Source organism: Jaculus jaculus, chromosome 2 (assembly GCF_020740685.1).
Source record: "Jaculus jaculus isolate mJacJac1 chromosome 2, mJacJac1.mat.Y.cur, whole genome shotgun sequence".
Lineage (NCBI taxonomy): Eukaryota > Metazoa > Chordata > Mammalia > Rodentia > Dipodidae > Jaculus > Jaculus jaculus.
This window is the reverse complement of record NC_059103.1, coordinates 137,238,220-137,254,391: the sequence shown is the minus strand read 5'-3', so window position 1 is coordinate 137,254,391 and position 16,172 is coordinate 137,238,220. Positions and strand designations below refer to the sequence as shown.

Below are 16,172 nucleotides of genomic sequence, written 5' to 3'. Positions count from 1 at the left end.
ACAGCTAGTATTGTTTCTGTCTTTTCTCCATTCACAGTAAAATAGGAGCTGTGTAAGAATTTACTTTATTGCTTACATACCACATGAATTAACATTACTGTCCAAACTATAGCCAGTCTGTTCATAGCATCCTGGTGGTTTCTTAAAGACATGTGCAATTCAACAACAGTGATCTTGAGATGCAAGCTTTTTCTTTGCCATACACCTTAAAAAGTACTGCTAAAGGCTAAAGAAGATGGCTTAGCAGTTAAGGCACTTGCCTGTGAAACCTAAGGACCCTGGCTTGAATGTCCAGGTTCCATGTAACCCAGATGCACATGGTGACACATATGTCTGGAGATCATTTGCAGTGGCTAGAAGCCCTGATGGCCTATTCTTTCTCCCTCTCTCTAGTAAATGAATAAAATAAATCTTTTAAAAAGTAATGCTAGGATGACAGAAATTTTGGTGTGAAAATAATCATTGTGCCTGTACATTTCTCTTGAGCTACTTTTTACTCATTAAAAGAATTCCCATTCAAAAAAAAAAAGTAATGCTAAAAAAGATAAAAATAAAAGGCATGCCAGGCGTGGTGGTGCATGCCTTTAATCCCAGTACTCGGGAGGCAGAGGTAGGAGGATTGCCTGGAGTTCAAGGCCACCCTAAGACTACATAGTGAATACCAGGTCAGCCTGAGCTAGAGAGAAACTCTATCTGAAAAAAGCAAAATAAATAAATAAATAAAAGGTACTACTGGAGGCTGGAGAGACAGCTTGGTGGTTAAGGTGCTTATCTGTGAAGCTTAGGGATCCACGTTCAATTCTCCAGTACCCACATAAGCCAGATGCACAAGGTGGCATATGCATCTGGAGTTCCTTTGCACTAGCAAGAAGCCCTGGCATGCCATTCTCTGTCTTTCTACCTGCCTCTTTCTTTCTCTTTTTCAAAAAAATAAAATGTTTAAAAGTTTTGTTTTGTTTTTTTTCTTTTTTTCTTTCTTTCTTTCTTTCTTTCTTTCTTTCTTTCTTTCTTTCTTTCTTTCTTTCTTTCTTTCTTTCTTTGAGAGTGACAGACACAGACAGAAGACAGATGGAGAGAGAGAGAGAATGGGCACGCCAGGGCTTCCAGCCTCTGCAAACGAACTCCAGACGCGTGCACCCCCTTGTGCATCTGGCTAACGTGGGACCTGGGGAACCAAGCCTCGAACCGGGGTCCTTAGGCTTCACAGGCAAGCGCTTAACCGCTAAGCCATCTCTCCAGCCCAAAAGTTTTTTTTTTAATTAATTAATTTATTCTTTTTAATGTTTTTATTAGCATTTTCCATGATTATAAAAAAAGTCCCATGGTAATTCCCTCCCTCCCCACCCCCCACGCTTTCCGCTTTGAAATTCCATTCTCCGTCATATTACCTCCCCATCACAATCATTGTAAAAGTTTTGTTTTTTAATGTACTGCTGGGGGCTGGAGAGATAGCTTAACGGTTAAGGCACTTGCCTTCAAAGCCTAAGGACCCAGGTTCGATTCTCCAGAACCCATGTAAGCCAGATGCACAGGGTGGCACATACATCTGGAGTTCATTTGCAGTGACTAGAGGCCCTGGCACACCCATTCTCTCTCTTTCTCTTGTAAATAAATAAGCATAAAATATAAATAAAAAATTTTTTAAAGTACTGCTGGTATTTCATAAGGTGGAAAAACAACAAAAATACACACACAACCTCAAAAAGCAAAGTTGATGAATTTTATACTTTGCCACCCACACTATATTAGATCTTGGCACACACCACACATTCTGTATCCCTGTGCAAAGCTCAGATCACTTAGAACACTGATGGGAGCAAATCACTCTACCTTCATTGTTCCAACTAGGTGCTAAAGGATACTTTTGTTTGTTTTTGTTTTTGTTTTTTGAGGTAGGGTCTCACTCTGGCCCAGGCTGACCTGAAATTCACTATGTAGTCTCAGGGTGGCCTCAAACTCATGGCAATACTACCTCTGCCTCCCGGGTGCTGGGGTTAAAGGTGTGCACCACCATGCCCAGCTAAGGATACATTTTTGAAGTGTAAATTATTCTGTGCTGTAAAGATGCTACCCGAAGCAAAGCCAACAGAACAGAGGGGCTTCTGGGAAAAGTGCATGGAGAACAACCAGCTTCTATCGCTGCAGGGAAGCTCACTGTGCTCAGTTCTCAGTTGGTAGGGTTTTTAAATTCCTTTTTAATTTTTTATTTATTTAAGAGAGAAAGAATATATATATGGAGGGGGGGTATTCCAGGACCTCTAGCAACTGCAAACTCCAGATACATGTGCAATCAAACTTGGGTCCTTTGGCTTTGCAGGCAAGCACTTTAACTACTAAGCCATCTCTTCAGCCCCTGAGTTTGCCGTTTTATCCTTTAAGAAAAAATATGTAAATTTTTTGAATGTTTATTGTATCCTCAGTAATCTTTTCTCTGCAGGCAGGCCAGAAATTTTGGTGGCTCACAAAATTTGAGTCCTATTAGATGGGAATATCAGTATGTCTCTCTTTAATAACAGATAACATTATGGAATTTAAGCCCTTGGTACATATTTCTTAGGTTCATGTTGCTAGGGTTTTTGTTTGTTTGTTTGTTTTGTTTTTGGTCTTTCAAGGTAGGGTCTTGCTCTATTCCAGGCTGACCTGGAATTCACTATGTAGTCTTAGGGTGGCCTTGAACCTCAGTGACCCACCTACCTCTGCCTCCTGAGTACTGGGATTAAAAGCATGTGTCATCATGCCCATCTCATTTTGATATTTTTTGGAAGGGATCTTCTTATTTGCTCACATTGATTAGTTTCAATTTTTTTTTAATTTTGTTTTTTATTTTTATTTATATATTTGAGAGTGACAGAGAGAGAGAAAGAGGCAGAGAGAGAGAGAGAGAGAGAGAGAGAGAGAGAATGGGCATACCAGAGAGAGAGAGAGAGAGAGAGAGAGAGAGAGAGAGAATGGGCATACCAGGGCCTCCAGCCACTGCAAACAAACTCCAGACACATGCACCCCTTTGTGCATCTGGCTAGTGTGGGTCCTGGGGAATCAAGCGTCGAACCGGGGTCCTCAAGCTTCACAGGCAAGCGCTTAACAGCTAAGCCATCTCTCCAGCCCTAGTTTCAATTTTTTATGTTTCTTTGTTTGCATCATACTTTATGCATATATTTTCCATTTTAAATTGACATATATCACATATACAATACAATGCACTAGTCTAATGTACAGCTCAACACTTTCACCTATAAATGCAACCATGCCAACTTTATAAAAGATAAATTCCAATTGGGTTTTAAAATATTTATTTATTTCAGAGACAGAAAGAGGAAGACAGAGAGAGTGGATATGGGCATGCTAGGACCTCCTGCCACTGCAGATGAACTCCAGATGCATGTGCCGCTTTGTACATCTGGCTTTTTATGTAGATACTGGGGAATTGAACCCAGGCCATCAGGTTTTGCAAGCAAGTGCCTTTAACCACTATGCCATCACTCTAGCCTGACTTCAGTGATTTAATGTAAAATTAAGAGATAAAGACAATAAAGTTAGAAGATGTTAAAAGCAAAAAGCTCAGCCTCGGATATAGCTCAATGGTCAGGGCATGCCTGGCTTGTTCAAGGCCCTGGGTTCATCTCCCAACTCCACAAAAGAATGAGGGGAGGTTTCTACTTTTACAAAATTGATTCAGGGAACTCCTTGCCTTCATTAAGAAAGAAAATGAGCTGGCATCAGCAACATAACTTAGTCCCTATTTAACATTCAAGGTGAGGACCCTGCACAGAGGTGGGAAAGAACATGCATGCATGTTCCACACAGCTGCACCCATGGCCTGCACACTCCTTAAGGGCTCTCCACACGGCGAGCTGTGCTTGTATGCACAGTGGAGCCCAGAGAAGCAACATCTGTCCAGAGCCGGGAATGTTTTCCCCTTCTCTTATAAATGCGTGCAGTCTCCACTCATGTGTGTTTACACAAGTCTGCTTTCCCTGCGGGGAAGAAAAACTCAGACTCATTGACGTTGTTTTTGACCCTCAAACTGAACCTGATACTATCAATGTACACTTTAATTAAAGATTAGGTCAAAACTATTTTTTATTTAAAGACTTACTCTGAACAAATGCCTTCACTATTCAATTAAAAATAATATGTGGTATTAAACAAACAAAAAAGGTACACATTATTGCTTCTTTCTGTGTTTGTCACAGTAAATACTTCTGACAGATGTTTCCTCTTTTCAAATATGCTAGGAGGTGCTTGGGACTTTGGTAATTTAAAAATAGACATTAAATACATTTAGGTTGCACACAAGATCCACTGAGAATACTGTACCACACTACACAATGAAGAAAGCAATTTGTTATTTAATTGCTTAACTTTCTTTCAAGCCCAAGCAATGTGGATACCTGTAGATCCATGTCTTTTATTAATTTAAAAATAATTTTCTAGCAGGTTTAGAGTGTGCTTAGTTTCACATACCTTTAAAGAATGTGAGTCCTTGGGACTCATTCATAGGAAGTGTTCACTGTTATTTAGCTAGGAAATACCTAGTATCTTTTACTAGACTATAGGAAGCATTAAGTTTCTTTGAATTAAAAAGTAGACTCATCAGGAGGAGTTTGTAGGGGTCCATTAGCAATTCAGGCAGGACTCCAAGACTGAAACTTAGATTTTACAGACAAGAATCTAGTCATTCATAAGGGGCTAGGGAGATGTCTCGGAGGTTAAAACGCACTTGTTTGCTTGCAAAGCCTGCCAGCTATGGCTTGATTCGCCAGCACCCATATAAAGCTGAACGCAAAGTGGTTCATGTGATGTTCGCAGGGACAAGAGACCCTGGTGTGTCCACACACCCCCACACATGTGTAAATAACTACATAAATTTTAATTTTAAAAAAAGTAGACTCACAATGATTGAGATGGGGAGGTAATATGACGGAGAATGGAATTTCAAAGGGGAAAGTGTGTTGGGGGGAATTATCATGGGATATTTTTTTATAATCATGGAAAATGCTAATAAAAATTTAAAAAATAAAAAAATAAAAAAAGTAGACTCTAATAATTAAAAGTGCTTTCCTTCACCACTGTAAAGGTTATGGTTAAACAGTTATAACAACAGATCTTTGTGCTTCAAAAAGAATTTTAAAGACTCAGCTATTTTTAGTTACAAAACTCTAAAATGTTCTTATGCAAAGTTAAAATGCCTTAAATTTGCCTTAGTGTATTTAATTTCATCTGCAAAATAAACTTTGCATATGTTCAGTAATGTATATATAATGTTATCATTTTGACATGTAGTATTCAAAGAGCCCTTTTGAAATTAGGGTAATCAAATCAAAAAGGCTGTAGTGGTAAGCAACATGAATATTTTCAGTTTGAATGGACTAAACTAGTTTTTGTAAATTTTAGTTTAATTTCTGTTCTTATTTGTGGTTTATTCTGTGAAAAAGAGTTATATAAGACCTAATTCAAAATAACTGTTAGTTAATTTCCATTTGAAAATGTCTGTATTTAGAAATCTAAATCTTCATTCACCCAGGTATTAAAAAAAATATTATAACATTTTGATAAAGAATACCCTTAGCCCTATTTTACAGATTTGAAAATGAGACTTCACTGATCCCAATAGCCAAGCTGTCAACAATCCTACTGAGGGTTCCACACATGTTCTGAGGTACAGATAGGTGCAGTAACGGCAGCAGGTGAGGAGATAACCAAGGCTAACTGGACAGGACACCTCCAGCTAAGGCAACACAGCTTCTCAGTTCCAGAACAGGGAGGCAGATATACACAAAGTTGACAAATTAAACTAGCTGGCAAGCAAAATATCTAGACTGTAAAATCATTGGATTTAAATAAACTTCTGTCTTAAAAAAAATAACATGGAGGGTGCTGGAGAGATGGCTTAGTAGTTACAGTATTTGCCTGAAAAGCCAAGGGTTCAGTTCCCCAGGACCCACATAAGCCAGGTGCACAAAGTGTCACATATGTGTGGATTTTGTTTGCAGTGGCTGTAGGCCATGGTGCGCCCATTCTCCTCTCTGTCCCTCTCTCTCAAATAAATAAGTAAATAAATGTATCTTTAAAACAAAATAACATGGAGGGCTGGAGAGATGGCTTAGCAGTTAAGGTGCTTGCCTGTGAAGCCTAAGGACCCAGATTTGATTCCCCAGTACTCACGTAAACCAAGTGCACAAGGGGGCGCATGCATCTGGAGTTCATTTGTAGTGGCTAGAGGCCCTGGCATGCCCATTCTCTCTCCCTCTGTCTCTCTCTCTGTGTCTGCCTCTTTCTCTCACTGTCACTTTCTCAAATAAATAAATAACATGTTTTAAAAAATAACATGGGTTATATGAGTGCTGCTCTCAGTGCTAGCCTGAAAACCTCCTCCAGGGAGATGGTAGTCAACATGGAAGAGACTCAAAACTCATCAAAGCAAGCCGGGCATGGTGGTGCACGCCTTTAATCCCAACACTCAGGAGGCAGAGGTAGGAGGATTGCCATGAGTTTGAGGCCACCCTGAGGCTCCATAGTGAATTCCAGATCATCCTGGGCTAAAGTGAGGCTCTACCTCAAAAAAAAAAACAAACATCAAAACAGAAAATTAGAGGCTGCCGAGAACTCAAGAACAATGCAGACTCATTAACACCCTTGCCCTAGGCTCAGGGAACATTGCAAAAGAGGGAGCCAAAAGAATAGAAGAGCCATAGGGTGAGAAAGTGTACTCTGAGTCATTGTCTCTCCTGCAAGGGACTGACTAGGGCATTCATGACCCATAGTGATTTCAGATATTCCCACTGAGGAGCACCCACAGTGGAAATGGCTGATGGAGAGGGGACATAAGAATATATAACACGGGCTGGAGAGATGGCTTAGCAGTTAAGGTGCTTGCCTGCAAAGCCAAAGGACCCAGGTTTGACTCCCCATGACCCATGTAAGCCAGATGCACAAGTGGCTGGAGGCCCTGGTGTCCCTATTCTCTCTCTCTCTACCTGCCTATTTCTGTGTATATCTCTCTCTCTAAAATAAATAAATAATTTTTTTAAAATTTAAAGTATATGACCAATGAGAATATGACCAATTTGCAATATATTCATTCATTAAAGTTCTCAATTAAAAAATTTTAAGGGGGGGGCCTAGAGGGATGGCTTAGCAGTTAAGACGTTTGCCTGCAAAGTCAAAGGACCCAGGTTTGAGTCCCCAGGACCCACATTAGCCAGATGCACAAAGTGGCCATGTGTCTGGAGTTCGTTTGCAATAATTATTTGGACAAAGCAAATTGCAAGCAACAGAAAATAGATCAGTAGCTGCCAGGAACTGGGGGTAGGAGAAAGGACTGACTTCAAAGAGGGACTTCCAGAAGTTGATGAATGTGTCCTGGGTCTTTACTGTGGTACATGACAGCATACACTGACCAAAACTTACTGAATTATACATGCAAATGGGGAAACTTAACTGTGTAAATTATACCTTAAACAGTAAGTGAACAGTAGCTGAAAGGTGAGGACAACCACCAATTTATTTTATATAAATATATGTATATAAGATTTCATTCTCTAGTATGCTACTTGTTATTTTTATTTTATTTATTTATTTATTAGAGAGAGAGAGAAAATGGGCACTGCAAACAAACTCCAGACACTTGCACTACTATGTGCATCTGTCTTATCTGGGTTCTGGGAATCAAACCTGGATCCTTGGGCTTCACAGCCAAGTGTCTTAACCGCTGAGCCATCTCTCTAGCCCTGCTACTTGTTTCTTTTATCTTGCATTATAAAGACAATCTTAACATCACCACTTGGCATATCTAGAAAAAAAGACTTAACAATTCGAAGATATATCACACTAAAAATCTGCAGGCTTCTAAAATCATACTTTTTGGAAGACTAGACCACAAAGAACTTGTGAACCAGGCGTCAAATTATCAAAAGTATGCATTTTAATCATAAACACAGAAACTTTGGCAAGTTACAAAATAGATGTATTAGAACAGGCTGGCAAAGAGCACTAATGCTGGGGATGGTCAACTTCGTTTGAAGCCTGCTTCAGCCACCATGTGTATGTGACCTCGGACCAGTTGCCTATTCCCCATGAAATTTATGTTTCCACTGTAAGGTGTAAAATCCTCCTATGTTGTAAAGTCCAAATGAGAAATGCCTTATCACACATTAAGTGCTGTATAGTATCACTTATTACTAATTATTACTTATTATTACTAATTATTACTTATTACTAATTATTGATGGAGGTTTAGGAGTCTTACATTTTTGAACAAAACTACAGAGATAGAGTCATTTCATGAGTCATGAACGCTTGACTCATCTTTGTCTTCAGAAAGGCTGCTTAGAATGGCAGGCAGAAAATGGTACACAGTGGACATCTTGTTAACATCATTCTTCCTCTAAGGGCTGGGCAACAAAGCCACTGCTGACAACAGAGCCTTATCATGCCTTCATCCCCACCCCACCTCTTCCCCCACCCCAGTAAGGGAGCAAACTTGAAGAAGCCATAGGAACTTCACTCACCTCACCCCAGTCACAGGACATTATTTCCACACTTCTCCCAAGTCATAGTTCCTTCACATTGTTCCAAGAAGGTCTTTGTTTCTGTTTCCTGTAAAGCCCAAGAAGATTCACAAAGTTTGGTAAATAATCCTTGGTGCTTACCATTGTTAGTGTGTCCTGGGTGGTTTGTCTGTTTTGGGTATTTTTAGGTTAATTAAATGCCCATTTTGTTTTTCGTTTTATAAATACAGGAATCTGTCTTTGAAGGAATCTGAACGCTTACTAACAAAAACTGATGACACGAACCTCACTGTCTTCAAAACCCAAAACTAGAAGAAAATTTGTTTGTGGCAAAAGAAGTAAATTCGGCGTCGTGTGATGAGTTTTTTTTTTTTTTCTTTTTCATAGAAGCCGGCAATGGCATCTTTTGCGAGTTTGTTCTCTCAGTGTGGGTTAACTTGTTTGACTTACTCCTTTCTTGAAACCGAGACTTTTCTTTCCACGTGTGGGTTCAAGAATCTATTTACTTTTTAGTCGTGCATAAAATTTACTGTGAAATAAAGATATACTTTCTTATTCGATAGGATTTTTTTTTTCTTTTTTTTTTAAGATTTAGAGCGACTTTATTGAGAAGGAAGTGCAGAGTGCTCTTGCTGTGTGGACGGCAGGAGGGAGTAGAGAGCCCCTAATCTTTTGAATCAAGGGAAATTATATGTGCTTTGTAAATACAGTGTAAATGGAATTATAGTTAAGGGACGAGAACTGACGTGCAAGTCCGGACTGCCATGTCCCCGCATAACAAGTGCCACTACGGCGCATTTGGAAACTCAGAGAAATACTGGAAAGTACGCAAAAATATACTTTAAAAAACCGATTCTTCTGTGCCTCTTTATAGTTACCATTCCGTTTTGACCCCAAAGAGACCATACTGTCCTGTTCCCGCATTTGTTTCTGGAAGGGACGGCGCGTAGGGCGGGCGTCGGGGGTCTCGGCAGCGAGCGCCTCTCCGGACCCCACCCACCCGCCGGTGGTCGCCCAGGGCTCGGGCTCCGCGGGGACCGGCGCGGGGATTGGGGACCCAGGGGCCAGGCCCCGCCTCGGACGGTTTGATGGATGACTCGGCGGCGGAGGGGCGCCCGCTGTAGCGCCCCGCCCCGTATCCGCTCGGGTGGGTGCAGACCTCCGCCCGACGTGCCACCGCGGGCCACGGCACACCGCGGGCTGCGCGCCCGATAAAAGCCCAGCCGTCCACGACAAGCACCCACACCACTTCCCCGGGGCTCACTGGAGCTGCACGCCCGAGGTCCCTTCCTGGGGGGATCCCCCAAACTCAGGCCGTCTCCCTCTCCGGGCCCCATCAAGAAGCCCAGGGAGGCGGGTCGCGGGCCGGCGGAACACCCCCAGGCCCAACCGGCTCGAAGGTGACCGCGGGCGGCTCACGGCGCTGCCTTTGGACGCAGCGCCCGCTGGAAGTCACCATGGAGCGCGGCCGCCCAGCGAGCGCCCGAGCCGAGCCCGCCGCCGCCGCCGTCCGCGACTCGAGCCCCGGACGTCCCGGGCTGGGGCCGGCGGGCTCCGGCGGGGTCGGCCCGCGCTCGGGGGGAGGCCGGCCGGCCGCGGCGAACGCCGCTCGCGAGCGCAGCCGCGTGCAGACCCTGCGGCACGCCTTCCTGGAGCTGCAGCGCACGCTCCCGTCCGTGCCGCCCGACACCAAGCTGTCCAAGCTGGACGTGCTGCTGCTGGCCACCACCTACATCGCCCACCTCACCCGCAGCCTGCAGGACGACGCGCAGGCGCCCGGAGACCCCGGGCTGGGCACCTTGCGAGGCGAAGGCTACCTGCACCCGGTCAAGGTAGGTGAGCCGGGGCGGGAAGCTGGATGCCGAGTCACCCTGTCACCGCTCCCGCAGAGGCGCGAACACGCCTAGAAAGCCACTGGGGCGCGCGGATGCTGGCGGCAGGCTCCCGCCAAAAAGGCCGTTCTTGGGGATTTTCAAGTAGTGCATTTGGGAGTTTAAAGTGTCTTGGGTGGGGATTTCGCGGGCCCCTTAATGTCTTTCAAAGGGAGCAGTGAGAAGCCTGGATGTGCCGTACTTCTGATGATTTGTAAGTATTTAAATTACATTCGTGACTATTTGAGAGCTGTGTCTTCACTTATATAGATTTTACATTGACAGTGAATTCTCCATGGGAGGTTCCAAAGGTTTCACGAATTAAATAGTCATAAATAGAGTCTGCTCCTAAATCATAAGAAAAAAAAAATCGAGTAAAAGTAGTAAAAACAAACGAGACCATTCTGCTTCCCCATGGAGGAAAATTTCAATAGTTTAAATACTATGGACTACACAGCTATTAAGAACGTTAAGAATGAGATTTTATGTAGTTGTCATAATAGGTTGGTATGCACAGTAAGTGAATTGATCTATTTCAAATTTGTAATGTACAAAGGTAAACAAGAAAATCCATTTTGCATAATTTCTTTACATGGAGGTAAAATGGTCATGCTTTTTATTTAATATGGCATATGACTTATTTACTGCTTGTATTGCAGTAGTCTCTGCTCCATCCTTTTCTCCTAGAGTTCTTCTGAAACCTTGCATTGATCTTGCTTTCTATTCAAAAGGCATATTCTCCGTAATTGTTAACTCTAGATTTTTCACACTTTTAGTTCCACCACTCTGAGGTATTTTAACAACCCCCTACACACACACACACACACACACACACACACACACACAATTAGACATAGCCTTAAGTATATCAGTGTTAAATAAATAATTGAATAATAAAAAATGAGTAGTCATTGTTGAAATGTAGTAAAACATGCCTCAGGTTAACTGTATTTGCAATTCTGGAGTGAGGTTTCTTAAAATTTAGTTTGCAAACATAATCAACCTAAGGATAGACTTAAACAATTCCAAATATTAAGTATGAAAATGTGAAATTTATAATAATAAACCTATTCCATTCGAGAATTTTATAGCATAATCTCAGCTGAAAAGTCACCTGCTCCAATTAAAGAATTTTGTATTGAGACCCTCAGAATGGGAGGAAAAGATGATGACATCAAAATAAAAGAGAGACTTGGGCTTGAGAGATGGCTTAGCGATAAGCGCTTGCCTGTGAAGCCTAAGGACCCTGGTTCGAGGCTTGATTCCCCAAGACCCACATTAGCCAAATGCACAAGGGGGCATATGCGTCTGGAGTTCATTTGCATTGGTTGGAGGCTTTGGAGCACCCATTCTCTCTCTCTCTCTCTCTCTCTCTCTGTCTGTTGCTGTCAAATAAATAAACAAAAAAATTTTAAAAAACTATAAAAATGAAAGAGAGACTACTTGAGAGGGGGAGGGGATATGATGGAGAGTAGATTTGTGAAGAGGAAAGTGGAGGAAGGAGGGAACTATCATGGTTTATTGTCTATAACTATGGACATTGTCAATAAAAAATAAAAATAAAAATAAAAAATAAAAGAAACACTAATGTAGAAAAAAAAAGAATTTTGTAGTGCACTGTGCATTATAGATATATTGCTAATGTAGACTTCTTCCTTCTCTTTCTTCCTTCCTTCCTTTCTCTCTCTCTCTTTCTTCCCTTCCTTCCTTCTCTTTCTTTCATTCATTCGTTCATTCATTTGTTTGTTTTTTGAGGTTAGGGTCTTTCACTAACCCAGGCTGAACTGGAATACACTATGTAGTCTCAGGGTGACCTCAAACTCACAGCGATCCTGATCCTCCTAACTCTACTTGCCCAGTGTTGGGATTAAAGGTGGGCACCACCACGCCTGGCTGTAGATTTCTTTTAACTTGACATTTGCTGTATATCCTAAGAAAGTTTAGTTTAGCATTAATTAGGTTGTAATACAAAAGGCAGATGTGAAATGTCTCCTTTGTAGTTGATAAAATTCAGAATGTGAAGTCTTTCTCATTTGTTGTTTTCCTAAATGAGAACTGTTAGACGCATCAGTGTAGGAAACAAACAAGCATGCTGCCTGGGTTTGTACTTGATTCCTGTGCCATGTTTTTATAGTCAGGCCCTTTTTAGAAAAACATTTCACTGCTGTCTGATTTTAGAAGACAAGCTGTATAATACTGTGTTTTCTAGTCCCAGAGATAATAGAAGACCAAACACTATCTCTAAAAAATGAACTAAAGCTAGGCGTGGGGGTGCACACCTTTAATCCCAGCACTTGGGAGGTAGAACCAAGAGAATCACCATGAGTTGGAGGCCAGCCTGGGACTGTAGAGAGAGTTCCAGATCAACCTGGGCTAGAGTGAGTGAGACCCTACCTTGAAAAAACAATAACAAAAATGAACTTGATAGTGGCTAATGAGTGATTGATCTGTTATTATGTGCAGAGCACTATTTTAGTACAGCGAACACAACTGTAAAACTCAGTCACTTTCCTAGATGAACGAATTAGAGAGAGAAACAAACACACAATCATAGCATAGCACTACAAGGGAGAATATTACATTTGTTATAAAAGCTCAATTACTATGTGCTGTGGGCATTCAGAGGAAATTGTTAACATATTTTAAAGACACTATCAAAATGTTTAAATATTAAGACTGTCTTTAATACAAGAGGAATAAAAAATTCCGGTCATTTTTATTTTTTGGTTAACTAAAGGTTCATTATGTGCTATCATTGCCCTTAGTAATTGTTCTAAAATGACATTTTCTGTCTTAAACATAGTGTTATTTAGGTCTAACCTGATGACCAAAGGATATTTTTGTTTTTGCTTTTTCAAGGTAGGATCTTACTCTAGCCCAGGCTGTCTGGTAACTCTCTGTAGTCCCAGGCTGGCCTCAAACTCATGGTGATCATCCTAACTCTACCTCCCAAATGTTGGGATTAAAGGTGTGTGCCATCACCCCCTGCCAAAGGGTATTTTAATGCATTATTTCAATTTCATGATTTGGAGTCATCAGTCCTTGTCAATATTATGAACATGTTAACTGTTGGCACTAGCCAGGCATGGTGGCACATAGCTTTAAATTCCAGCAACTCTACTGTGAAGACCCTGCCTCAAAAACAACAAAAGCAAGCTGGGCACGTGGTGGCATACACCTTTAATCCAGCATTCGGGAGGCAGAGGTAGGAGGATTGCCATGAGTTCAAGGCCACCCTGAGATGACAGAGTTAATTTCAGGTCAGCCTGGACCAGAGTGAGACCCTACCTCGAAAAACCAAAAAAAAAAAAAAAAAAAAAGCAAAAAAATACTGGATGTTTCACAAATTTGCCTGTCATCTTTGCTTAGGGGCCATGCTAATCTCTGAATTACTTGTTTTATTGTATGGATATTTAGCATGTAAGTGAGCATTCATTCTTTAGAACTAATATTTTTACATTTAATTTTGTTTTAGGTTTAAAATTAAAATATTGTGGATAGATTTTTTATATTTCAGCTATATTTATTCTTTAAATTTTTTTGTTTATTTTTATTTATTTATTTGAGAGTGACAGAGAGAGAGAAAGAGGCAGAGAGCAAGAGAGAGAATGGGCACGCCAGGGCTTCCAGCACTGCAAACGAACTCCAGACGCTTGCGCCCCCTTGTGCATCTGGCTAACGTGGGTTCTGGGGAATCGAGCCTCAAACCAGGGTCCTTAGGCTTCACGGGCAAGCACTTAACCGCTAAGCCAACTCTCCAGCCCGAGCTATATTTATTCTTTATGACTTCTCATAATTCTTGTCCACATGTATATAAATTATTTTTAAGGTAATCAAAGTCTAGCTATACTTTCACTTTTTTTTTAAACTTTTATAATTTTATTTTTACACTCAAGAAGTTAGTTCTCATCCACATTGAGTCTATAGATTTTTGAGTGTGGTAATAGGTCACCAAAGTATAAAGCTTGTTTGGTGAATCTTCATCCTCATTTTGTTTCCTGGACAACTGTACACCTATACGATATGGGACATTCTTTATTCCCTTGGCCCAGATGGCTTTGTTGAGCCTGGCATCAATGAGCACATCTGGAGTCCCCATCTCTTTCATGGCAAACTTCCAGATCTCTTTGAGGGCCCTAGGGTCTGCTTCTTGAAGCCCACTCCATGGATGCGCTTGTGAATGGTGATGGTGTCCTCTCTGGGCACCACCTCATTGATGGCAGAATGGCCTTTCTTTTTCTCACCACCCTTCTTAGCGGGAGCCATTCTGCCGGGCCCAGCTTGGAAAGCTATTTCACTTTTAGAATAAACATTACTAACTAAACATTTTTTTTTAATTTTTTTTAAATATTTTTTTTGTTCATTTTTTATTTATTTATTTGAGAGCAACAGACACAGAGAGAAAGACAGATAGAGGGAGAGAGAGAGAATGGGTGCGCCAGGGCTTCCAGCCACTGCAAACGAACTCCAGACGCGTGCGCCCCCTTGTGCATCTGGCTAACGTGGGACCTGGGGAACCAAGCCTCGAACTGGGGTACTTAGGCTTCATAGGCAAGCGCTTAACCGCTAAGCCATCTCTCCAGCCCTTACTAAACATTTCTCATGTTAATCCCCTAGACTTTAAAGCTCTAATTGTTAATTGTTATGTAAGACTTCATTAACATTAATGTGACTGGAATTTTAAATATTATGCATATAGATTATGCCAGATATGTCAGAGGTACTAACCTTTGGATTCTGATTTAAATATTCTGTTTTCAGAAATGGCCCATGCGATCAAGATTATACATTGGCGCTACTGCTCAGTTTATGAAACAGTCTGTCTCCGGAGACAAAGCAAGTCAGAGCAGCATGTCCACAGACTCCCAGCCTTAACTTCTCTCCAGGTGGGGTCTGCCAGAGGTGGTGGCTATTATTTTTAAGTACTGTGAAATAACTCTGTATTTATTACATCAGACATCACAAACATCATTTCTGAAGGTTTACATTGGAACCCATAGGTGAATGTCAAGATTTATGTATCTATATAAATGTGGAATGGAGCAGTCAACTTGATATGAAAATACACAGTTTGTCTAGTCATTGTGAGCATCAATACAAGAGAAGCTACTAGAAAAAGACATACTGAAGCAAACAACTGCATAAACATCAAAGGTGCACACATTTCATGTAATTTATATATTTTGAAGTTAAAAGCTGATACCAGTAGTCTTACTAGTTTAAAAAAGTTAAAATCTGTGTTTATAATATACCAGTATTAGCTGGGTGTGGTGGCCCATACCTTTAATCCCAGTACTTGGGAGGCAGAGGTAGGAGGATCTCCATTAGTTTCAGGCACCCTGAAACTACATAGTGAATTCCAGGTCAGGCTGGGCTAGAGTGAGACCCTACCTCGAAAAACAACAAGAACAATAAAATAATAATAGTGATAATCATATACCAGTATTCTATTTTTGCAAAAGTCATTGTGTGCTTTTGGTTGACCTAGGAACCTCTTATAGTTGAAAGATAGAAGATCATTTATATGGTTTTGTGCTTTCTCTTCTCTCTCCCCGTATGTGTGTTTGCAGTGTGTGGGGGGGGGTTGTAAGGACTGTTGTAATAACTTCTATCCCTAGTTAGTCTTTCTCCTGTTAGAAAGTTTGCATGGGATATTAAAACTGACTTATTTTATAGGACAGGACACAGTTACCTTTCAAGAGGTGTAGTTAGTTCTAAATTATGTTTTCTATGTTTCCAAATTGTAGAAGGCACTAGGAATCATGCCAGTATGAACAGGGGTCCAGGTGTC

At 41.2% G+C, this 16,172-nt stretch overlaps 2 protein-coding genes and 1 non-coding gene across 5 annotated transcripts in view; 2 read left to right on the top strand and 1 right to left on the bottom strand.

Moving 5' to 3' along the window:
• Ppp1r42 (protein phosphatase 1 regulatory subunit 42) overlaps positions 1-9,068 on the top strand; it is a 52,086-nt gene extending 43,018 nt beyond the window's left edge. For all 3 annotated transcript variants that reach the window (XM_045143881.1, XM_045143880.1, XM_045143879.1), the window contains one exon: positions 8,741-9,068. In XM_045143881.1, the coding sequence (XP_044999816.1) occupies positions 8,741-8,822 (82 nt within the window). In that variant the 3' untranslated portion in view covers positions 8,823-9,068. The remainder of the gene's footprint in view (positions 1-8,740) is intronic.
• Positions 9,069-9,967: 899 nt separating this feature from the next.
• Positions 9,968-15,256, top strand: Tcf24 (transcription factor 24). The gene is made up of 2 exons (XM_004653455.2): positions 9,968-10,342; positions 15,143-15,256. Exons 1-2 carry the CDS (start codon positions 9,968-9,970, stop codon positions 15,254-15,256), a joined length of 489 nt encoding a protein of 162 aa, XP_004653512.2.
• Positions 13,706-13,807, bottom strand: LOC123459096. Its single transcript, XR_006636012.1, has one exon. It is a non-coding gene; the product is annotated as a U6 spliceosomal RNA (small nuclear RNA).
• Positions 15,257-16,172: the final 916 nt, after the last annotated feature.